The sequence below is a fragment of the Cryptomeria japonica genome, chromosome 3 (genome assembly GCF_030272615.1).
Source record: "Cryptomeria japonica chromosome 3, Sugi_1.0, whole genome shotgun sequence".
Taxonomy (NCBI): Eukaryota; Viridiplantae; Streptophyta; class Pinopsida; order Cupressales; family Cupressaceae; genus Cryptomeria; species Cryptomeria japonica.
In genome coordinates, this window is record NC_081407.1 from 758,530,324 (window position 1) to 758,557,111 (window position 26,788).

Here is a 26,788-nt window from a genome sequence, read left to right on the forward strand (position 1 = left end):
CATGGTCAAAGCAATAAATGCTTGAAGAGACCCATGAGTCAAATGGAGGGTTGAGTTAGAGGTAAAGTCTCTAACCATGGGGCAAGTGGATTTAACCATAAATGGTTATGTAAGAGCCATTAGTGGTTTGGAAGACTTTGGGGGTTAGCTTGTTGAACACATAAATCATTAAATGTTTTTCAAAGACTTTGAAGGCTTTGAGAAGTGACTCCATGTTGCTTAGGAATGTGACAATATTTAGGGGATGGATTAGGCTAATTAGGAATGGTTTAGAAGAGTCTAGAAGGGGATTTAGGATTGCAAGTGGATTTGGTGGGTGAGGGAAAATAGGATTTAAATTAAAATAAAATTAATTTATTTCAATTACGGTTGCAACTTGCATTTGTAGGAGGTTGCAAGTGGGGGGGAGTTTAATGATTTAAATAAATATTTTAATTATTTATTTAAAAGAGGAAAGGGAATTAAATTAAATAAATAGGATTTATTCATTTAATTGATTGTGAATTTGGTTTATTGAATTAATTGAAATAAATTGAATAATTTATTTAATTAATACGAAAATGATTGAGGATGAATTAATTAAATGTTAATTTAATTAACTGTTGGCTAGTGGGTTTATTAGTCAAATAAATAGTAAATATTCATTTAATTAAATGGACAGATTTATGTGACTACACTAGTCTACAAGGTTTTGTTGTCTCCCGAATCTCCTCAAGGGTGGAGTAAGAGGTTAGATATATGTTTCTTTACATGTTCATCCATATTAGAAATCTCAATTGAATCTCCTTCTTTCTCTCTATATTTAAATTCTATTTGTCATTCTTTGACATGTGTGTCTTCCTACTTCTCAATCAAAGTATATGTTATTTTCTTTCCTTTCTCCTTTGGCTATCTTAGATTAGACAATACTCTAAGTTCACTAAAAATAATAATCCTTAGAATAACATATTTTTAATTTTAGAGGATTAATTTTTTATAACCCTTAATGCTCTTGTCATATCCAATGAATACACACTTTTGAGATTTATGATTTAACTTAAATCAATTTTCTTTTAGCGCGTGAGTAAAATCCTTATAGCAAAAAAAATTAGATATGAAATAAAGGGTTTCTTGCATGTCCACACTTCATCTAGTTACATATCAACTATAAATAAAGGTGATCTATTACCAACTAAAAAGGTAGTACTTATAGCCTTACTTCTAAAACAATAATCCAAATGTGCACTATTCAACATACTTTCAAAATTTTCTACTAATATTTTTCTTGTATATTCTATAAGTTCATTCTATTGAGCCATATAAGTAATAGTTTCATATAACACAACCCTTGCCTATTTATATAAATAATTGGACTACCTAGAGAAATCTTCACCTCAATTATTAGATCTCAATACTTTATCTTCCCTTTCTCAACCAAAGATTTATATTCCTTAAGTTTTTAGAAATCTTTAGACTTATGCCATAAGATAAATCTATGTAGATATTGAATAATTATCATGAATGTAACATAATAACACGATTTCCCAATCAATTTAACATCCAATAAACCAATCTAAATGAAAAAGTTATAAACATCTCTTTTCTCTAGTGTTACTAGAAGGAAAATTTACTCAATTATTTTTTTCCAAATACATAGTGCTTAAGAAAACTGAATTTAGTAGGATAGTAAAAAAGCTATCAATCATATTATATTATTGCTAGTTCGAAGACCATCTTCACTAAGGAGGCTAAATCTCTAGTGACATAGCATACATAGATTTTTAAAAATATTTGCTATATTAGTATAGAAAAAAGTAACATCTTTAAGCTTGAATAAAATCCCATATTGAGATTCCTTTGCTGACACTAAATTCCCTTTCATCATCCTACAAAAATTCTTATAAAAAATCAGATTCTCTACAATTATTCATTCAAGGAATATAAATTAAATTTCTCACAATGTTTAGAATATGCAAAACATCAATGAGAGTTTTCACTCCTATGACTAAACACAATTTACCTTCCTTTTACCAATAATCTGATGTAAAAATATTATCATCAAGCAACTTATCATCAATATAATAAGATCTATTTATTATATAAGACACTTAAATCAATAAGTCAAAAGACATCACTATTAAAGTTAACAAAAGTACACAACACATCACTAGCATCATCATTAAAGGATTTCTATGTGGAGGAGCCATCAAAGTTATTATTGATTTCTTATTCATTTGTTAAACATACTCCCTTTTGTAGTTCTAACACTTCACTCTACACTTCCTAGGGTTTTTGGACTATCCTTTGATTTCTTTCATTTCCCTTTTGACCTACCTTTATCTCTAGGCCTTCCTTGAACTTGCAATGCACCTTTTGAGCCAACACTTATGGATTTTTCCTTATCTCTTACTATGTAAATTAGCAATACAAACATCCATCTGTAGATCTATTATCTTCAACAAGCTAAATAAAATAGTCCCCTACGAGATATTTAAGAGGATATAATTTAAAAGACATAAACAAATGGTCTTTCATGAATACTTTTTAAATTTTCTAAAATATTTATTAGAAATTTATAAAAAAATTCCTTTTGCAACAAATCTATACAAACCCCTTTCTTCCAAGAGATTCTCCATTTTTAGCTTCCACAACTTGTATGTAGAGCCATTGAATTTCTCAATATTTAATTTGATGTGCTATCCATGACTCCAACCACACATAGATCTACAAAAATCAACAAGTTAAGAGTTTCTATTGTACCAAAAAAATCTACAGGTGTCCCCATTTCTAATAAAAATAGAATCTTTGATACCAAATATTGAGAAAGATGATAAACTGGTATGATGAAAGTATACAAAAATAGCGAACAAATATGACATACAAATTAAAGTAGCATGCAATTAAACATTATATAAAGAGAAACATGAATTAGCAAATTAAAGTTAGCAAACTCATATGAAACAAATGTAACACTCAAATTTACATGTAGAAACCTTTTCAAGAAATAACTCCATAAAGAGATCCTCGAGCTTATATAATTAATCAAATAAAAATTGTTACATAATAATTCCACCCAACTCCTTAATCAAACAACATTCTGGCAACACAACATTACTTCACGTACAAGGCATCATGAAACCTCCATCTAATGCATATATTTTATAGAAAAATTGATAGAAAAAACCACAAGTAGTTTCCTAAAACCAACAACCAACAAAACAATGATCTTAGTAAACATCCAATGCCCCCCACGACTAAATTCATCAATGCACATAAGATAGACCCTAAGAATACAACATGTTTGACCCATGAAGAAGGTGGACACATATTTCAAAGTCTAGTAATCCATAATGAAGTAGTCAATTAATGTGGAACCCACACATATTAGTAGGATACTCTACTCCTTTATATGTAATCCCAAGTGCTCCATTAGAGATGGTCAACATTATTGGTGATGACAACTATGCAACTCCTATCAAATTTACTCTCCTTGTAAATTCTATTACATTAATATTCAAGATTATTGAGATAATAATACTAAAATATTATCCCATAACATCACATGGGCATCCAAGTACCCACTTGAATATTGTTGGAGATACACACAAAGTACATAGTATTTCAAGGTAAATATCTTATAATTATAATATCATTATCATGAGTTATATGAGTAATATTATTATTAGCCAAATCAACTTCATGAATAGTCATTAAATATGGGGTATCATCATCCCTAGATGCATCAATGGAACAAAGGGATGTTCTTAGAGAAAAACACTATCATATATCACAAAAGAAGAATAATCAATGGAACAAAGGGGTGTTCTTAGAGAAAAACACTATCATATATCACAAAAGAAGAATAATCATGAATCATATTAGGAAAGGTAGTGTGATTTTTTATAATGAGGATAAGGTATCTATGACTTTGATCTAGCAATTCAAAGCACACAAGAGGGAGGGTGAAGGAGGGTTGACAATATGTAAATCACTAATGGGATACAATCCTAGGTTAGACAAACAAATTTAAAAAGAAAATTTAGATTTGAAAAAAGGGAAAATCAAATGTTTAAATAAGATTTAAAATGTTAAATAATGAAAATTCTACTTGAAAGGATTGTTGTGGAAGTATCATGGAAGAATAGAGTTCACTAGAACACGAGCAAATAAAAGACAACTAAAAGAGAAAAGAAGCATTGCGAGCATTGAAAAAAATGTATCTAAACTAAATGTGGGAGGATTTTATTTTTTACAAGAAAACATAAATAGATATAAGGTCCAAAAATCCTCTGGTAAAGCCTTTAAGGGGTTTCAATTTTATGTCTCACCAAAATATAGGGAATAAAACACACCCTAGACATATATTATGGAGATAAATTAAATACAATTTAAATCATCACATTAAAGAGTTAAGAATAATAAATATAAGCACACATCTAAATTATACATTCAAATAGAATAAGATAGATTATAGCTTACCTTGAAAACAATGGAGGGTTGACTTTGATTGTTGTGACCCTCTATTTTAAAGATTGAAACATGGTTCTAATATTGTATCTAATATTAGAGGCCTGAGACCAATTTGTTGGCATTTGATGTTCCAGTGAAGATTGGTGTTTCTTGATGCTTGCAGATTCTTAGGAGTTGTCATTGATGGCAACTCAGCCTACTAATATGATCCGATACCAAGTTTTGGCTAACCAGATGTCTTGGATAAAGTATTCCTGGATTAAGATTGTCAATGCAATTTTGTGATTATTCTCATTTCCGGTGAAGTAGGTTTTGGTTTCGGTGACTAGTGATTAGTTGGTTGGGTATATGAAGTATATTATCATGACAATCCATCCTTCAGTGTTAATTCCTATGCCTGTTTGAAGATCTGGTATCTTGTAGAGCAGTAAAGCAGAGCATTCTTCATGTTTGGTGTATCATGTGTCCAAATTCTTTAAGTTGATTTTGGTGATTGGAAATGTGTTTGGGGTGATATGTGAGACCTATAGGAAGCATGTGATCTTGTATTTTGGGTCTGAAATATGGTTCGATAATAGATCTAAGCCGACTTGCAGCTACACATTTCACATTTTGATAATTGGTGAAGCGGACTTGTGGAACATTAATTTTTGTATGTGCGGATATATAAGAACGATTTGGATGATGCATTTGGTGTGATATGTGATGTGGTAGACTGTTTTGAAGAGATTAAGCGCAATTTCACATGTGTATCTTGATCTTGGTTGATCCAGTAAGCAGTTGTAGAGTAGAATAGAGCAGATAAGAAGACCAGTACAACAGATCATTTTGCACTTAACCGGAACTGATTTTTGGCATAATCAGATGCTATTTTCCAGGTCAATACTTATTGTAAGCAGTTTGTAATATCTTGTAAGGCAGTGAGCCTTCCTCCGGGGTTGTTTCCTTGCTTTTGTAACTTGAGTAGTGAGCTCTAGGCAGTGCGCCTGAATGCAAGTGCATTCCCCTTATGCAATATTGTTTTTCTAATATTGTGGGTTCAAATCCCATCGTGGTTTTTCCCATTTGGGTTTCCACGTAAAAATCTTGGTGTTATGGTTGCATGGTTACTTGTTTTATGTTTTTGCAATTTGCTTTCTTTGCAGTTCATTCGATGTTTGAAGAATAAACATAACAAGTTTGAAATTTGAAGAACACTGATTCACCCCCCCTCTCAGTGTTCATTGATTCCAACACAATTAGGTATGAGAGTTTGAATACCTCAAATAGGATTGCATCTATAATTTGGTCCACCTATGTAGCATGATTATATCAGGATGACCTACTTTTTTTTTTAGTAGCTTGACATCATAAGCATTTGTAAAAGTTTTTTCTTTATGCATATTTGCATAAGGAAACCTAGGTAGTGCTAAGAAGCACCATTTTAACTAACTATAATTGAAGGGATAATTGATAAGCTTCATTTTTAGAAATCAAAGCCCAAGATTGATTAATAAATATCATAATAGAGGAAAATAGATGTTGGATACTAGCATAGATATGGTAGTTAGTTGTTGAACCTACAAGTGATTGATATATGACTATGTTGTCCCAATTATTAATCTATTTGATCATGTGTTAGCTGTGTTATCATGTGCTAGAATGACCAAAGCCAATGCCTTAAATTACAACCCTTGGGGATATGTAAATTTGAAATCTTTGACATGTTGACCAATGTATATAACAATTATATTCTATAAGAGTTTGCATGGGGACACTTTACATTTGAATTTAAAAATAGAGAGAGGTGGTGATGACTAAGGTTTAGTTTGATGGATAAAATTATTGGCATGATCTAGTCCAAGATGGGTAATCCTTTGGTAAATGGATTACATATGTTCTAAATTAAGTGATATGGCATGATTAAGTGTTAGAAATGGGTTAAGGGTCAACAAGTATGCTAAAATCGACCAATTAAGTGTTATAATAATGCTTGAAAGACATCCACACAGTATGGTGTAAAATGAGAGAGGATAAATGTAAGAGTATGCACATTTCTCTTCCACAAAATTTAGTGAATAGAAACACACCCTACAAGTGTATCTTAGATATAAACTAAGTATAATTTAAACCTAAAATATATTAAAGAATTAAGAATGATAAATATAAACATATATCTAAAGTATGAATTCAAATAGTTTGAGGCAAATTAGAGCCTACCTTGGAATTAAAACAAGGTGGATTTTAATAGTTGTCATAGATAAAAATGCATACAAATTAGATTTTGAAAGGTTGAGATAAGGTGAGGAATTTAATGGTCTATATGATTGTTTTTTCAATTTTAGACCGTATATTCCAACCTTAAAATTTATTAGACCATATAGATTGATATGACAATTTAAATTATAAATAAATCATAAAAAATATTATAGGTAAATATGATATAAATAACATGCAAAATTGTATAAAAATTTATATTAGAAAATAGTATATTTTTTTTATTATTTATTAACAATTTTAAGAATTATGATTCTTATTCAAAAATATTTAGTTACTTTAAATTATACATAATAATTTATTCTAAAATAATAACTAGATTACTTACATTACTTTATTTAAAATAAAAAAATATATTTGTAGTCCCATTGATAATAGTTTCTCATAGACACACATAAATATATATAGATAACAGTTTGTCATATATATATAGAAAGAGGGGGTGCATATACATGTATATAAATAGAGAGGGGTATATATACATGTATACATATACTATTTCATATTTAATATATGATTGAAAAAAATTATTTTACTTTTATCAATTTTATCAAAAATAAAATATTTTTTTGATAATTTATATTTTCCTATAAACATCAATAAAAAACATTCAAATGACCAAACTCTTTAAAATTTTCATATGAATAAAGGTGACCATCAAATTATATTCCAATTGAGATGATTGAGATATAAGATTTGAAAAATGCAATTCAAAAATATTTGATAGACTAGTAAATGTATAACAATCAAATGATAAACATTTAAATTTATTGATCGACAAATATACTAAAAAAAATGATCATAAAAATGCAACGTCCGGAACTTTAAAAAATAAAAAAATAAAACGCAAAAGCTCTCGTGGTATTCGAAAGTTCGAAATTAATCTCTGCAGCCTTTTCTCTACATGTGTTGAATGCAGAGAGGCTTTGGTAGTTAGGTAATGCACAACGTGTGGGATGGAACTGACTAAATATAACAAGCACTCTAGGGTTGGAAACCATTATTTCTTGACAGAGAAGAAATCCAATGTGAGTGAAATGGAAACATTTTTAACAACTCAAACTAAATTAGAAATTCATGCATGCATTGCTGCTCAATTTCAAGAAAATTTGCTCAATTTTAGGATACTTAACTAGCTTGTAATGCGTCCAGGATTTGTGGTCGCTGTATTACAGAGTTTTCACATTGTTTTACTTCAATGGGTGTTGTAGTTGGTTTAGCTTGCGTTGACTGATCTTGAATTTGGTCTTAGTGTTTTAATCTATTTTCAGAAGTAGCAGCATCTGATGGGTGTTTTTAGGGATATAAAGATGAAGTTCATTAATGGTATGGAAGTCGAGGCATGCAGCAACGAACCTGGTTTTGCAGGGGCTTGGTTTGAGGGTGTTATAGTGTCTCAGGAGGGGGGTATGTATCGTGTCCAGTATGATAAATTTGAGACAGATGAGGGGTATCCCCTGATCGAGGAGTTACATTACTGCCAATTAAGGCCACGCCCTCCTGAGATGAACATTATTAATTGGGCAGCTGGTGATCAAATTGAGGTTCTTGACAAGGATTGTTGGTGGGAAGGTGTTATCTCAAAGGTTCTTCTTCGTAAACAGTATCGTGTGTACTTCCCATGCTATGGCAATTGCATGAGATGCCACTACTCCAATATTCGGCCCAAGCAGGAATGGAAGAATGGGAAATGGTCATTGTCGCTTCCGGTAAATTTTTCCTTCTACCCATTTTGGCAATTGTTTGTAACTCTCTCCTCTAACTTCCTCTGTAATTTTGTTTTCTGGAAAATTTGAAGAACTGATTCAATGTTTTGTTTCTTGAGTAGATTGGATTCTCTTATTTTGTATTTAACAAAAACACCTATCTCTTATTAGTCTACTTAATCTTGTGCAAGTATCACTTAGATGATACCTCGGCGTCTCTACTAAACAGTGGGGTTCCACATATATGACAACCAAACACAGTGATCCAATTCAACATAAGTAAGGCATTATGTAAAGAATGAAATATCATTCTACACACAACCTATCAATAGTAGGCAATGAACATGCCTCTATTACCTATGGTAAAGGCAATCAAATATTGTGTATCTTACCGTATCTCACATGTCACTATCAAGTGCAATGATCTTGTGCTTAATGAGATTGATAAATAGCATGTAAGGATGTCATACTTATATCCGATGCTATGTATTACATACTCTTAAGTATCATTGTTCACGATAAAATAACATATCATGTCCTACACCTTTAATACACGAGTTTAAGAAAATACCATGCATTCTTGCTATCATCTAGAGGCACTACTATCTTCAGTGATTACCTTTATCTCAAGATAATCTACAAGATTTTAAGTAGAATATCGAATATGGGTTTTACTATATAGCGACCAAGGGTATTGTTATCACAAAAGCTTGCACCCTTGTTGAGCTATCAACTCAGCGACTTTGTGAAACATAGAAACAACCCCGCAAGGGAGTTGAATCTCCGGAGAAGGCTGACTTCCTTCTCAATCCAGGTGTAGATGTTGAACCGACTCAACACTTCAAAACCTACTCCTAAGCCTATCCTAACAACTTGCAGAGGTAAAGGGAAGAGAGAATTGCTTGAAATAAAAAGAGGTGATGCACCAAGAAGAGATTGTTCCTCTCTCTACCTGAAATGACACAAAAAATCAATTGAAATACCCAGAAGATGCACAAACTTCAGTTATATGAGTGACCCCAATGCATGTATGGAGGTTAGAATTCGTTGAATGCCAAGAGGGGAGAAGGTTTCCCACAAGTCACACTTAGAAATAAGTTAACACAACATAAATGAGAGAAGAGCCACAAAACATACACCTATGATGAAGGTAAGGAAACATACACAACATACATAAGTTTGAAGGAAGGCGAGAATGGTGATTTCAATTCATTACAAGGCCAATGGCCAAACTTACAGTTGCAAAAATACAAGATAACTACAAGAGAAGTGAAAGAGCATAGAATAGCTCAAGCCAGTAGGGAGAGAACCCTCTACAATGAGGCTTAACAGCCTTTATATAGAAAAATGGTTACAAGAGTGATCATGACCCCTGTGTGTCAGTCTGGGAGTGTAGGGAAGTGCATGCACTTGACTTCTATGCATGCAAGCAACCCAGCCATACCCTGAAAAGGCAACCCTGAGAAGGGTGGATTGACTAACCTTCCAAAGTTAGAGCATGCAAACATGACTTAAGTCACCACAAAAAGCATGGCCCCGTACCTCTCCTGATGGAAATTCTGCCAAAAACATTTAATGCACCCTTGTAGCTCCACAAAGGAAGGTGCACACGTCACAAAAGTCGTCAGAGCATTTAAAGCTTTGAGTGTTGATCATGCCATCTAGAAGTGTCGCCAATCGGAAAGAAGTCCGAGGACTTTGGGAACTTGGGTTCCCGAAGTGGGGGAGACAAGGAAAGAACTTTGGAACCTCGGGGTTTCGGAGTTTCGGGAAAGAAGGGAAGCAAAGGAAGAGAACTTCAGAACCTCGGGGTTTCGAAGTTCTAGAGAAAGAAAGGAAGAAAGGCTAGGAGGGATCTTCGGAACCTCGGGTTCCGGAGAAGGCAAGGGAAAGGAACCTCGGAACCTCGGGGTTTTAGAGTTTCGGGGAACTGAGAAGGAGGCAAGGAAAAGGCGAGACTTAACAAAGGAACTTCGGAACCTCGGGTTCCGGAGTTTCGGTGAAGGGAAGATCAAGAGAAAGGAACTTCGGGGTTCTGGAGTTTCGGGGAACGGAAGAGGAGGGGAAAGAAAGAGAGGAACTTCGGAAACTCGGGTTTTCGGAGTTCCGGGAAAAGAAATGAGGCAGCAAAGAGAAGAAACTTCGGAACCTCGAGGTTTCAGAGTTCTGGGGAAGGGAAGAAAATGAAGAGGGAACTTCAGAACCTCGGGGTTCCAGAGTTCCGAAGAAGGAAAACAAGAGAAGGCAAAGAGAAGGAACCTCGGAGTTCCGGAGTTTCGGGGAAGGAAGAAAAGGCCAAGGGAGGAACATCCTTTGGACAAGGCAACACCTCACACTTCATGATTCCTCTGCTTTTTCCTTGATCAACTAGGGTGGCATTGGTCCATGGATCGTATCTCTGATCGGTTCTTACTGATGGACCAAGGGTGTCATAAAATGACAACAGGTATCTTTCTTACCTCCGTACAATGGAGACTAAATATCCACCTTATGTATAATTCCCTATGTTACCTCGAGTTTTTGGGACGGGGACGGCAGGGGACGAGTTTCTCGGACGGCAAATTTTTTTGCCAATTTTGGGGACAGTGGGGGACAACAAAGGGAACGTCTATATAACATATAGGAGAAAAATTAAAATATATAGGTAAATTTTAAATGTTCATATGAAAAATAGATAAAGCATGTATATGTACATTATATTCATATGAAAACATGGATAAAGCATGTATATGTACATTATTGAACCTTAACATACCACAATTGTGTTCTGAATTCATTGTCAATACTCAATATGTGTTCATAATTCAGAATTCATTGTCAATACTCAAAATGCATTCATAATTGAAAATTCATTGTCAATATGCCAGTACTTGTTTGCATATAGTTCATTGTTTCTTTCTGGTTGGAGGATATTTTGATAATATTCCATTACTATTATGACCTACAACCGCTTCTTTATGCACTGCCAAGTTTTGGGTGTTTGTAAATCTCATTACCAAGCTGTTATTCATATTTCTGAGTGCTTTTGGCTATGATTCAGACCTGTTTACCTTTCATATTAGTGAAAAGTTCAATATTGCAGACCTGCAACCACTTTTTTACGTACTACCGAGTTTTGAGTGTGTTTGAAATTTATTACCAGGCTTCTGCTCATTATTTCTAAGTGCTTTTGGAAGTGATTCAGACATGTTTACCAGTCATATTAGTGAAAATCCAGTTTTACAGACCTATAATAAAATTAAAAAATGTTTTTTAGAGCATTTGAGTCTTTTTTTCTTTTTTAATGTGTTGGGAAAATGGGGATGGCTGGCTGACTCTGAGATGGTTAGGGGACATCACAGACGTTCCCAACCATATTGGGGACGTTTCCCTGAATTTTTGCAATTTTGGGGACTGGGGGGACATTCCCTGGCCATGATGCATCCCCAGGTAACATAGATAATTCCTAATGCAAACAGTCTTCCAATGTACCAAAATATCTCTTATAACTTAAGAATTTGCGCTAAGTTTACGAGCCTTTGTTTTGACCAGTGTTACCGGTGTTAACATAGTAGCGTTGGTTGGTATCCTTCAGGGCCGACTAAATTTTCTAAATGGCCTAATCGGCCTTAGACAATTTAGTTATACAGATTCGCTTATATTCACTAATATGCCGACTTCGTATTGAACCGATCTTGTTAACAAATGATGATTAAGACGTGTTAATTAAGAAGTGTCTTTTGGGATTGAATCGGTCTGATAAAGACGTGTTAAATTAAATATAATCAAGCCTTAACAAAAGGACGTGTTGATTAATAAGAAGGCGACTTGTGATATAAGTCGTGTTGGTTGACAAAACGTGTTTGATATATAGATTCAATCACTCCATCACCTTCAGTGTGGTTATTATCCATTAAGCAGATCGTATATTATACAACAGATCGTATTCTTTGCTCAGAAAACAATCTATTATCTTCAGCATACAAATCGTGGTCTTCCCTGTGTTGCGATATCTCTATCTTCTGTAAATCTCCTAGACACACAACAGTGACATCATAGACAGCGAGTAGATTGTTCTTATTGCAGATTGAATTTACTTCTTACAAATTGTATGTTGAACTGAGTTGATACTAGCTTCAAGGGGTGAATCAAATTCATTGTAAAGATATCTTGTATATCAATAAAATAATAAGGAACTTCTTTGCTGGGTTGTTCACCTTCAAGAGGAAGGTTTTCCCAGGGTATACTCTGTGTATTTTGTGTGAATTTTCTATCTATATAATCTGATCATTAAATTTAACATGGTATCAGAGCCATGGTGAAAGAAGATCGTGATCAAATTCTCTACAACATCTAAGTATTCTCTCCTCTCTCTCTCCGTCGAGTAGTATCTCTAAGTCTCGAAAATGGTGAACGATCTTAAAGTCGAAGATAGGCTTGAAGGCGCATTTGCAACTTCACCTCATGGAAGTTTAGAGTGCTCATTGCACTTGAAGAAAATGATCTTCTTCAATTCGTAGAGGAAAAGGATTTATTTGAACCTGAAGATCATGAGGAGAAGCTTCAATTCAAGAAAAATGCCTTCAAAGCAAAAAAGATATAAATTGACTCCGTGAGGGATCACTTGGTGCCTCTCATCTCCAAGATGACAACTGCGAGAGAGATGTTCAAAACTTTGGAAGATTTATATGAGATTAACAATGTAAGTAGGGCTCTTGCCTTGAGGCAGCAACTCCACCAAGAGTGAAGATGGCAAAAGGAGATTCAATCATCACCTACTTCATGAAAATTTCAGAATTGAGAGATCACTAAGTGCAATTGGGGATCAAGTGATTGATAAAGACCTTGTCATGCTAGCCTTGAATGGTCTGCCTCATTCATGGGAGCCATTTATCCAAAGCATAAGTGGAAGATCCAAATTACCTAAGTTTGATCGACTCCGTGCAGATTGTATTCAAGAAGAATCAAGATTGACCACTAGAGGAATTATCAAGAGTTCTCAAAATGAAGATACACATGTTCTTGCCACTCAATCTACCAAGAAACGTAACTATTGGAAGAAGGGCAACTTCAAAAAGAATAGAGATTTCAAATCAAATTCTGCCCCTGATTCTAGGAAGAGGAAGAAAGATCTCTCTCGCATCCAGTGTTTTAGGTGTGACAAGTTTGGTCACTTTGCAAAGGATTGTTTGACAAGACCTAATCATCAAGGAGCAAACATCAATGAAGTCTCATCTCAGAAGGAAGTTGAAGATAACTCCAATGGTTTTCTTTTCATATCAGCATTATCAAGCAATGTTCCTACGGATAGTGATACCTGGTTAATTGATAGTGGAGCCTCTCGACATATCACCGGTTATCGAGAGCACCTTTCTGATCTAGTGGAGAAAGAGTCACATCTCCAAGTTATTATTGGGGATGATGCACGCTATGCTGTAAGAGGAGTTGGTGCTACATCTCTAAACCTTGAATCTGGAGTTTCTCTACACCTAAGTGATGTATTGTTCATGCCAGGGATCAAGAGAAACCTTGTGTCTATTTCAGCCTCGGAGGATTAAGGGCTATCAAATTGCATTTTTTGAAGGAAGAGTTCTTGCCTGGCCTAAGAACTCCAGCATCAAGACTGCTTGTGTGATCGGAAATCGACATGATAGTTTATACAAATTCTCCACTCTCCCTGTTCAGGCTTTTATTCATGATTCTTCCAATTCCAGTGAGCTCTGGCACGTAAGACTTGGACATCTTCACTTCAGGGCTCTTCCATCATTGGAGAAGATGGTAAAAGGTATTCCTAAACTTATTCATGTACATTATGGTACTTGTAAAGGTTGTGCTATGGGCAAAAATATTAAAAGTCCTTTTTATAGCAATGAAAGTAGGTCTAAAGAAATACTAGATCTTGTACATTCAGATTTATGTGGTCCAATGCCAATTCCATCCCTAAGTGGATGTTTGTATCATGTAACTTTTATAGATGACTACTCTAGGAAGACTTGGATTTATTTCTTAAGGTTGAAAGAGCCTGATGAAGTCCTAGGTAGGTTTAAAGAGTTTAAAGCTCTTGTAGAATATTTATCTGGAAAAAAAATTAAAATTTTAAGGTTTGATAATGGAGCTGAGTACATCTCAGGTAGCTTTCGTGATTTCTGTATTGAGGCAGGGATCAAGAGGGAGTTCTGTGTTCCTTACAACCCTCAACAAAATTGGGTTGCTGAAAGGAAGAACAAATCTATTGTTGAAGCTGCAAAAGCTATGATTCATGATCAAGACCTTCAGATTTTTCTATGGGCAGAGGTCTCTAGAATAGCAGTGTATGTTTAGAATAGATGTCCTCATCGGATATTACAAAATATGACTTTTGAAGAAGCCTTTTCAGGTATCAAGCCTGATATTAACCACTTGAGAATATTTGGTTGTCCTATGTATGTTCATATTCCGAAGGACAAGAGAACCAAGTTGGAACCTTCTGGCAAGAGAGGAATATTTGTGGGCTACAGTGAAACCTCCAAAGCCTACCGTATTTACATTCCTGGTCATAAGCAAATAGAAGTTAGCAGGGATGTCACATTTGAGGAAGATGTTGCATTCAGGAAATCAAAGGGCTCATGCATGGAGATAGATGATGAGACTCCTCAAGACATGGATGTTGATCATGCTCCTGAGATTCAGAGGGAGACTACAAAACTTGATATGAGTAATGACCCAATTGAACCTTTGGATCCCATTGATGGGCCTAGAGATATTGTTGTGTCTCGAAAGAGACCTCTTTGGGCGCAGAACACTATGCAGGAAGCAGAACAGTTTGCCGCTCCTAGAGGCACATTCAGAGAGAGCAAAAGACCATAAGGATTTTCTAGTTATGTTGCATTAATGTGTAATCTTGTTGAGTCTGAACTTTCCAGCGTAGAGGAAGCCTCAAAACAAGAAGTTTGGAAAGTTGCAATGGATGAGGAGTATCAATCCATTCTCAAGAATAATGTGTGGGATATTGTGCCTAGACCAAAAGGGAAGTCTGTTGTTTCTTCCAAGTGGTTGTACAAGATAAAGCATGCAGTTGATGGTAGCATTGAAAAGTACAAGGCTAGATTTGTGGCTCATGGCTTCTCTCAACAAGAGGGAATAGGCTACGAAGAAACATTTGCTCCTGTTGCTCACTATACTTCCATTAGAACTATCATTGCCATTGCAGCAGCTAAGGGATGGAAGTTGCATCAGATGGATGTGAAGACTGCCTTTCTCAATGGTGTGATTGAAGAAGAAGTCTACATCGAGCAACCTGAGGGGTTCGTGATTCATGGGAAAGAGTCTCATGTGTGTAGATTGAAGAAAGTCCTATATGGTCTTAAATAGGCTCCTCGAGCTTGGTATGAAAGAATTGACAGATACTTAGTGGGTTTGGGTTTCCGCAAGAATGATGCTGATCCAAACCTTTACTTCAAGATATTCAATGGTGATATGTTGATCTTGGTACTTTATGTGGATGACCTATTTGTTACCGGAGAAGATCATCTCATTGATAGATGTAAGAAGGAGTTGACTTCCGAATTCGAGATGAAGGACTTAGGACTCATGCACTTCTTTCTAGGGTTGGAAGTTTGGCAGAGGCCCAATGAGATAATCCTAAGTCAAGGAAAATACACCATCGATATCTTAAAGAGATTTGGAATGACAGGTTGTAAATCTATGTCCACACGAATGGAAACTAACTTGAAGAAATTGAGGGAAGCTGCAGCTAGTTTAGATCTTGTGGACCCTACTATGTACAGGCAATTGATTGGGTCCTTGATGTATCTAGTTAACACTAGACCAGATATTTGCTATGCAGTGAGTGCACTTAGCTAGTTCATGAGTGAACCTAGACATATACATCTAGTTGCAACCAAACATATCTTGAGATACTTGCATGGCACAGTTGGATATGGTTTGAAATACTCTTCCAGTGTGGACCTGATTTTTGAAGGATATTCTGATTCTGATTGGGCAGGGAGTGTTACTGATCGGAAGAGCACCTCTGGTTGTTGTTTTAGCTTGGGATTTGCTATGATTTCCTGGTGTAGCAGGAAGCAGTCTTCAGTAGCTCTGAGCATTGTAGAGACAGAATACATTGCAGCATGTGTGGCAACTCGCGAAGCAGTGTAGCTTCGTAAGCTCCTTGCAGGATTGTTTGGACAATCATTGGAGCCTACTACCATTCATTGTGATAACCAAAGCTGTGTGAAGCTTCAGTCAATCCAGTATTCCATGACAGAACAAAGCATGTTGAGATTTAGTACCACTATATCAGAGATATGGTACAGAGGAATGCTGTTTAGTTGAGATACATTTGTACTGAGGAACAGACAACTGACATTTTCACCAACCCTCTTGCGAAAGTGAAATTTGTGCATTTTTGAGACAAGATTGGAATTGTGGAGAATGAAGCCCTTGCTAAGAGGGAGTCTCAACATCAGTGATTACTTGATATGTATTGTTATGCATTCTTCTCTGTGAGAGAAGTTTGAGGTTTCAGCCCTTGTTATGCATTCTTCTTCGTGAGAGAAGTTTGAGGTATCAGCCCTTGTTGTGCATTCTTCTCCATTCTTCTCTGTGAGAGAAGCTTGAGGTATCAACCCTTGTTGTGCATTCTTCTCTGTGAGAGAAGCTTGAGGTATCAGCCCTTGTTTGCATTCTTCTCTGTGAGAGATGTTTGAGGTTCCAGCCCTTGTTTCACCCTCTGCGAGTAGGTATGGTGGATGTCACTAGGTGACTCAGATATTGAGAAGGATTCCTCCCTAGCTAAGAGGGAGTGTTAATGTAATTGTTGTGAAAAATGGATCGAAGAATAATGACAGCGATTCTGGAAGATTGATTGCCGTGAGTTATTGATCGTCTCCATCATTGAATCCAGTTTAAATACAAGAGGAAAGGTTGCCTACGTAGGGACATGTTCATACGTGGCAGTTGCCACGTATGGACATGCCCCTACGGAGGCAACAGTTCATAACAATTAGTTTGTTTATGTTTAATTTCCGAACTGCATGCTCCATTAATATAATGCGATCGAGAATCAGTTATCGTGCCCACTGTGATTACATTACAGTGCGTATTGTAATGTAATCACAGTGGCACGATAAATATCTTGCTCACTGTGATAATCATCGCAGTGTATACAAAGTTTATGTCCATCTGCATATTGGGACTATGTGTTAATAGCACTCTCCAGAATGACTTTTAGGCAGCGATCATATATATATATAATAACCAATTTATCATCAGTTAGATTCACGAGGGCTATATCTTAACACTCCCTCTTAGCAGGAGTGGATCTAAGTAATTTTCTTGGGAGCATATTCTGTCATGACTTCCGACACAATTCGGGACAACATTTAATATAGTCTTGTCATGACAATAGACTCACTATCATGATATCCGGCTCAGTCCGGGACAATCACTTAAGAAGTCAATCATGAGATGATCACATATTTTAGGATCAAGATATCCAGCACAGTCCGGGACAACAACTTAATGTAGTCAATCTTGACACTTGGTCAACTATTGTCAAGATCGTCACCTTGAAATAGTAACCTTAAGCATAAGAAGATCATCATCTTCTTGAACACAGTTAGAATATTGCAATATACATTTTATTTATTTATTCATGAACAAATTACACATGGTAGGAATTTCATCCTAATAATCTCAATTATAATCTAGTCATACCAAGTTTACTTTGAAGTATTCTATCTTCAATCTTGCAAGTGGCTTGGTGAAGATATCAGCATTTTGTTCTTCAGTACTGATGTACACTAGTTTTATGACGTTTCGATCTACCATATCTCTTATGTAGTGATACGGGATCTCAATATGTTTGGATCGATTGTGAAAAACTGGATTTACTGAGAGCTTGATACAGCTCTGATTATCACAGTGAATTATTGTTGAATTCAGAGTTTTTCCAAATAATCCAAATAATAACTTTCTCAGCCATACTGCTTCACGAGCTCCCATGGAGGCTGCCATATATTCTGCTTCGGTGGAGCTTTGTGCAACTGCTGACTGTTTTCTGTTGAACCAAGATATCATAGCAGAACCAAGATTGAAGCAACACCTTGTAGTACTTTTACGGTCAGTGGTACTTCCGGCCCAGTCAGAATTAGAATATCCTTCAAGTTTAATCTCAACATTTTCATACTTTAAGCCAAGTCCGATTGTGCCTCGTAAATATCTTAGAATGTGTTTAGCAGCCATTAGATGTATCTTCTTAGGTTCACACATGAAGTTAATACATTTGTAGCATAGTAGATATCAGGACAAGTATTTACCAAATACATGAGTGAACCGACGATTTGTCTGTAGAGTGTGGGATCTTCTGCCTCAATTTTTAGCTTGTGCAAATTAGTTTCCATTGGTGTAGCTAATGGCTTACGCTCCATCATCCCAAATCTAGTTAGAATATCTGTGGTGTACTTTCCTTGATTTAGGAAGATGTAGTTTTTCTTTTGCCATACTTCTAATCCCAGAAAATAATGTAGAAGCCCTAGATCCTTCATATCGAATTCTGCTGCCAGATCTTGCTTACATTTCACAATGAGATTATCCTTTCATGTTATCAAAAGATCATCCACATAAAGGACCAATATAATCATATTGCCATTTGAAGCCTTGAAGTAGATGTTGGGATCTGTTAGGTTCTTGGAGTACCCTAGTTTGGAGAGATAGTTGTCTATCCTTGCATACCAGGCCCTAGGTGCTTGTTTTAGCCCATAGAGAGCTTTCTTTAGTTTACAAACATAGCAATTTCTATCACGTATTGTGAATCCTTCTGGTTGTTCTATATATACTTCTTCTTCAATTGAACCATTTAGGAAGGCAGTCTTTATGTCCATTTGGTGAATTTTCCATCCTTTGGATGCTGCAATTGCAATGATTGTTCTTACTGACGTATACCGGGCAACTGTGGCAAATGTCTCTTCATAATCAATTCCTGCTTTTTGAGAGAATCCCCTCGCCACAAAGCGAGCTTTATGTTTTTCAATGCTGCCATCAGATGCATATTTGATCTTGAATAACCACTTGGATGAGACAACTGATTTGTCTTTTGGTCTAGGCACTATATCCCAAACATCATTCTTTAGTATAGATTGATATTCTTCAACCATAGCATCTTTCCAAGCCTGTTTTGATAAAGCTTCTCTGACATTTGTTGGTTCAGAATTTGTGAGTTCGGTTAGAAGTGCAGCATAACATTTTAGAGTTCTTGTTCTCTTATTTTCTTTGGAAATTTCATTTGGTTCTACATTATTCTCTTCAATCATTTTCCTTGCCCACAGAGGTCTTTTCTTGTTATTGAGTGTTTCAATATTTTCATCAACAAGAGGTTCAGAAGCTCTTATGATGTCCTCCCTCTCAGTGTCTGAAGGTTTGGAATTTTCTATGATATTCTCCCTCTCAATCTCAGTTATGTGATCTTCTTCTTCTTTAGTAATGTTATCATCCTCAGGTTCTTTGAGTGTAGTGTTTTCTTCAAACTTTACATCTCTACTTATCTCAACAGATTTTTTCCCTGGAATGTAAATGCAATAGCCTTTAGTATTTTCACTATAGCCAATGAAGATACCTCTTTTTCCGGATGGTTCTAGTTTTGTCCTCTTTTCTTTAGGAACATGTATATATACGGGACAGCCAAATATCCTTAAATGACTTAAGTCTGGTTTGTTCCCTGTAAAAGCTTCTTCAGGAGTTATGTTTTCTAGAACTGAGTGCAGACATCTGTTTTGAATGTAGACTGCTGTATTTGAAGCTTCTGCCCAGAATGAAGTGTGTAAGTTTTGGTCATGCATCATGGCTTTTGCTGCTTCAATTATGGTTCTGTTCTTTCTTTCTGCTACTCCATTCTGTTGTGGATTATATGGTACAGTATACTCCCTCTTAATCCCAACAGAATTACAAAAGTCTTTGAAGTTGTTAGATGTATATTCTCCCCCATTGTCGGATCTTAACACCTTAATTTTCTTCCCTGACTGGTTTTCTACTAGTGCCTTGAATTCTTTGAACTTAGATAGTACTTCATTTGAGTCTTTGCACTTTAGAAAATATATCCATGTTTTTCGAGAGTAGTCGTCAACAAAGATTATGTAGTATAAGCATCCAGTTAGGGATGGTGTTGACATGGGACCGCATAGGTCTGAGTGAATTAGTTCTAAAATAGATTTTGATTTGTGCTCGCTTGAGGGAAAAGAAACTTTCACATTCTTTCCCAAGGCACATCCTTTGCAAATGCTTGTGTGTTCAGATTTTAGTTGGGGCAGTCCTGAAGTAATCTTCTTTATGTTGGATAGAGCACTATATCTTAGGTGTCCTAATCTTTTGTGCCATAATTCATTATTTGAAACTTCAAGATTTAGTGCTTCCTTTTGATCACTGCGTAGTTTGTATAGGCTACCATCTCTTGAACCTATTGTTATGGCATTTTTGATATTTGTATTTTTAGGCCAGGGTAGAACTTTATCTTCATTGAAGGTAATCCGATATCTTTGATCAGCTAGGCCTGAGATTGAGACTAGATTTCTTTTTATTCCAGGTACAAACAGAACATCCTTTAATTGTAGAGATACTCCATTTCTTAGTTTGATAGTATAGGTCCCAATTCCTTTCACAGGATATGTGGAGTTATCTCCAATAGCAACCTCTTCACTTGAGTGCCCGTTAAGTGTTTCAAACTGATTTCTGAATCCAGTTATATGCCTTGATGCTCCACTGTCTACGATCCAAGTGTTTTTATTTGTATTTATTTCGCTTGATAGGGCTAAGAAGAAAAGTGAGTTTTCTCCCTTGACTTCGGCTAGAGTCTCTTGTGTTTTCTTCCATTCTGGACAATTCCTGTGAGTGTGCCCATATTTGTCGCATTTGTAACACTGAATTTTAGACATATCTCTTTTCTGATGGTTTTTATTTCCTCTCTTCCGTTTGGAGAACTTTTTCTTTTTGTTGAAGGTATTTGTATTAAGTCCTTGGATTTCTCCTTCTTTATTTGGCCCTAATCCTCTTGAGATTAGTCGAGATTCCTCTTGAATGCACTCATTCTTAAGTTGTTCAAATTTGGGTAAGGGGGGTGTTCTGCTAATACATTGAATGTAGGATTCCCATGAAATTGGTAATCCTCTTAGGGCCATGAGAGAGATTTCTTGATCATCTACCTCATTTCCAATAGTTTGTAATTGGTCTTTTACTTCAGATATCCTTGAAAAGTATGTAGATATTGTATCATCTTTATTCATCTTTATGTTTAAAAGTTGTTGTTTCAAGGTTAACATTCTGCTCGCATTGTTAACTTCATATGTATTTTTAATGGTTTTAAATACTTCATATGCTTTAGGCAGTCTGGCTATAGATGGAAGAATATGATCTTTGACTGAGTCAATAATTATTTTCTTTGCTTTATTATTATGCCTTTTCCAGGTAGATTTCTCTAGATCATCATTTGGCTTGTCTAGATTTTCTTCTATGTAAGACTCTAATTCTAGTTCTTCAAGAATGGCAATGATTCGTATCTTCCAGGAAACGAAGTTGGAGGCTCCTTCGAGTCTATCTTCCACTCTCATATTACTTGACATTTTGAATATTTTCTTAGTCGGATATATCCTCTGCGTATATAGCCTCTGCGTCGATTTGTTATTTACTTCCGATAAATGCTTATGAGTAATATGGCTGTCTAATTTATTCTCTTAATAACTTGGCTCTGATACCATGCTGTGAAATATGGATCGAAGAATAATGACAGCAATTCTGGAAGACTGATTGCCGTGAGTTATTGATCGTCTCCATCATTGAATCCGGTTTAAATACAAGAGGAAAGGTTGCCTACGTAGGGGCATGTTCATACGTGGCAGTTGCCACGTATGGACATGCCCCTACGGAGGCAACTGTTCATAACAATTAGTTTGTTTATGTTTAATTTCCGAACTGCATGCTCCGTTAATATAATGCGATCGAGAATCACATTATCGTGCCCACTGTGATTACATTACAGTGCGTATTGTAATGTAATCACAGTGGCACAATAAATATTGTGCTCACTGTGATAATCATCGCAGTGTATACAAAGTTTATGTCCATCTGCATGTCGGGACTGTGTGTTAATAGCACTCTCCAGAATGACTTTCAGGCATCGATCATATATATATAATAACCGATTTACCATCAGTTAGATTCACGAGGCCTATATCTTAACAGTAATAGCATTGGTCGGTATCCTTCAGGGCCGACTAAATTGTCTAATTGGCCTAATCGGCCTTAGACAATTTAGTTATACCGATTTGCTTATATTTACTAATATGCCAACTTCGTATTGAACTGATCTTGTTAACAAATGATGATTAAGACGTGTTAATTAAGAAGTGTCTTTTGGGATTGAATCGGTTTGATAAAGATGTGTTAAATTAAATATAATCAAGCCTTAACAAAAGGACGTGTTGATTAATAAGAAGGTGACTTGTGATATGACAAAACGTGTTTGATATATAGATCCATTCACTCCATCACCTTCAGTGTGGTTATTATCTATTAAGCAGATCGTATATTATACCGCAGATCGTATTCTTTGCTCAGAAAATAATCTATTATCTTCAGCATACAAATTGTGGTCTTCCCTGTGTTGCGATATCTCGATCTTCTGCAGATCTCCTAGACACACAGCAGTGACATCATAGACAGCGAGTAGATTGTTCTTATTGCAGATCGAATTTACTTCTTACAGATTGTATGTTGAACTGAGTTGATACTAGCTTTAAGGGGTGAATCAAATTCATTGTAAAGACATCTTGTATATCAATAAAATAATAAGGAACTTCTTTGCTGGGTTTTTCACCTTTAAGAGGAAGGTTTTCCCAGGGTATACTCTGTGTATTTTGTGTGAATTTTCTATCTATATAATCTGATCATTAAATTTAACAACCGGGAGACCTGTCTCCCCCCATGAGATGTGTCTTGGAGACGGAGACTTGTCTTTGATTCTTTTAGTGTCCCCAGAGTCTTCATTTTGGCCTGGAGACTTTCGGCCTGCATCTCCCGCCATCTCCTAGTCTCCTGCCAGGAAATTTGGCGTCTCCGCGATAAAAATGCAAGGTATTAGGCAGAAAACAAAACAAAAAGAATTGTTTTGCGTTTTCATCAGCCCTTGGAAGCATTTCTTTGGCCCTAGAATAGTGAAACGCACCGAGATGATTGCAACTAGGTTTGAAAATCATGTTTTTTTTAATTTACATTTGTTTTTTATTCATTTAAACCCTACAATCATGGCATTCGATGAGACCATGTTTTGCATACAGTTCACATGCCGTGTGAATGCTCATAGCTTTTTGTATATAGGTTTTTTTCAGGCACCTGGTCTATTTATTTAAACTCAGAATTGTAATGTAAATAGTTTTCACAAGATGTGTGAACGCTTCCACATTTTGCATACATGTCTATCAGCACAGTTGCTATTTTCTATAAATTATTAAATTTTATTTAAAAAAATTGCCGTCTCCAAGTACCCGTCTCCTATTTTTGAAAATTTGCCATACCAGTATAGGTACCAGTCTCCGAAGTCTCCAAGTACCCCTATCTCCTGGTAATCTTGGTTTTGACTTGATATCTTTTTTTTAATATACTATTGGAATCAAGCATTTTGATCTTGTAGTTTATGGAAGATAACATATTCTTGATTGTTTTTTGTTTGTAGTTTCAGTCATTGAATTGTCTAATATCTGTATGCCTGGAGGAATAGATGTCCTTTATTTAGCAGTTTTACTGCATGTACCTAGTATGGCACACCAAGCTATCGGGCCATGAGCAATTAGAATGATTAATGTATCTTTGCTACAAGTGTTTCAGTTTTCAGTTTGTAATTCAAATAATTGGTCTAGAATAATAAGAGTATTAACATTGAGATTTAGTAATATAAATGATTATATAATATATTTATAGTTGGAAGGGTTTTCATGGATACATTTTTGAAACTACAATGTCAGATCTTAAGAAGGCAGCTATCTGATATAACACTTGGAAGTTTGGAACAGATTTTTAATCACTCTTTTATAATGGAAGATATTCATTTCATTTAGTCTTATCATTGTGCACATGTTAACATTTCAAACTCATAGATTTGTATTGGGATCTTATCTTTCCTTTATCTTTTCGTAAGTGAAAATGAGAAATTTGGATCTACATATTGACTCTTTTATATTGATCCTACTTTGTAAGCTCAATTTGTGATGGTTCTTATCTGATTGTCAGAGAGTTGCATCACTTATTGTATTATTGGATCCGTTTAAATTTTGGGATACAATCCTATGCTGAGAATGTTATTATAAACTTGACTTGTTTATTAAGATGTCAAGTCCTTTACACTAGTGTAACTTACACATGCTTAAAATTATTTTTGTAGGTAAGAAAACGGAATACATCAAAACAAGGGAATGCATTTGCAGAAAGTACATATGAGGTAGATGAGTGCTTTCATCGCGAAGAATGTGTCAAAATAAAGCAATTTAGGTGTTCAAAATTAGCACAACATATAGACAGAGGGACACTTCATGCCAAGGGCATTTTTGTTGATGCGTCTCTAATGAATACTGATTATAAAGATTATTTTGTTTCAACTACTGAGAGCCATACTGCTTTTGCTCTTGCATGTCAAGACGAAAGAGATAAAGTGGTAAACAAGAGAAAGAGTACTTACTATCACACCACAGAACTGCCTACCCATAGGGAGAATCAAAACAAAAATGGAATTCACTTAGCAGATGACCACAATGTATCCTTACATAAGCTGGAATTATTTGCATATCACTCTGTGTTACAGGCTTTTCATGCTCAAGGTTCATTAAGCTGGGAAAGAGAAATTTTACTGACCAATCTCCGATTTGAATTGCATATTTCTTGTCAAGAGCACACATATATGCTGGAACAACTTGCATGTGGTTTTTGATGTAAAATTGTACAGTTCTCAATTGCATATATTGTAACAAAATGTCCTCTCAAGGATTGTAACTAACAATCTTTGGAATTTGATTAAACATAGTTTTGATGAAGAAATAGTGAGTAGCCTTCTTTGTGTAATGTCCAAGATCATTATCAATGTGAAGAACATTGGCAACATAGTGAAATTCAGATTTTTGTGTTTACGTTATGAAATTCTTGAATTTTTTGTGTATTTCATTCTATTTTTTAAATTTCTTGTTGGAATGAATTATGCTTGCAAATACATTTGAAATTTTAAAGGCTTGAAGTTCCTCTAAAAGATTGTGAGATATAAACCAGTAGTCAAAAAATGAGTACAAGCACTTATTAAATTCCATAAACGGTATATCAGTCAAGTCAAATTTATGCAATTGTTAGTCTTCATGTTCAATAGTAGTTTTCTGGATTATTCCAATTAAATTATGTATATATTTTTCTTATCAACGTTTTGGATCATACTGCATGATCCATCATCAGGATGAAATGAACAGAGAACAGAACAGTAGAATACTGCATGATCCATCATCAAAATGAAATGAATGGAGAGCAGAATATTCATCAACGTTTTGGATCATACTGCACGATCCATCATTTCATCCTGATGATGGATCATGCAGTATGATCCAAGACGTTGATGAGAAAAATCTACTCACAGTTTAATCAGAAAACTACTATTGATCATCATGGACTGTGGAAACTAATGACTTTGATTGAGTCTCTATGTTGTCATCTTGACAATATATTAAGACAAAAATATGCTTATTACTGCACATATAATGTTGCACTAACCTATTGAGCGTATTCAACCTTCAACCTTAAATTTACTCATTGCTTTCTTTTTCCCCATAGAATCGAGATTTTGCCGACATAATGGATTTTTCTGTAAGCCTCTTGTTTGTTCCATTGTCATCACCTTTAGTTTGGTCTTTCCAGTCAAGAACAATCTTAATTAAGCACCGTGTACTTCTTTCCTTCCATATAAACATTATATGGGAAACCTTTGTTGCAAACTACATTTCAGTCCATGTAATAAATGATCAGCCAAGAAAGTTACTAAATACCCTTTGTTGCACTTCCAGCAACTTTAACCTGTTGCTTCCAGTCAAGAACAGTTTTTCATTACATTTGCATTTTTCTTGCTAGTAATTGCTAATTTCCAAGCTGCTACAGTTCAACCATTACTTTAAGTTGCATAAATAAACCCTTCTGGATGATTGTTTTCCAATTAAAAACCTTGGATTGTAATGTATTCTTTTTAAGCCTTTTCTTCAACTCTCCAACTCTGATTTGGAGAACCATTTTTTATTAAGGTTTCTTAAACCTAGCGTCCCTATATTGTACCAAATGCTGGATTTGTGCATCAGCCAGGACAAAACTTTTTTCTTTTGATCTCGTGAAAGAACCAAACAACATTTAAC

The 26,788-nt window shown here is 35.3% G+C and overlaps 1 protein-coding gene across 1 annotated transcript; it reads left to right on the forward strand.

The window, feature by feature from the left end:
- The first annotated feature begins 7,573 nt into the window (after positions 1-7,573).
- LOC131052067 (uncharacterized) lies at positions 7,574-25,532 on the forward strand. The gene is made up of 3 exons (XM_057986647.2): positions 7,574-7,733; positions 7,958-8,414; positions 24,796-25,532. Exons 2-3 carry the CDS (start codon positions 7,992-7,994, stop codon positions 25,336-25,338), a joined length of 966 nt encoding a protein of 321 aa, XP_057842630.1. The 5' UTR covers positions 7,574-7,733; positions 7,958-7,991; the 3' UTR covers positions 25,339-25,532.
- Positions 25,533-26,788: the final 1,256 nt, after the last annotated feature.

What these genes read in the sequence shown, in the direction of transcription:
- LOC131052067 (XM_057986647.2), top strand. Translation starts at nt 7,992, where the DNA reads ATGGGTGTTTTTAGGGATATAAAGATGAAGTTCATTAATGGTATGGAA. An exon ending in AATGGTCATTGTCGCTTCCG is followed by an intron (nt 8,415 to 24,795) that starts GTAAATTTTTCC and finishes TTATTTTTGTAG; the next exon opens with GTAAGAAAACGGAATACATC.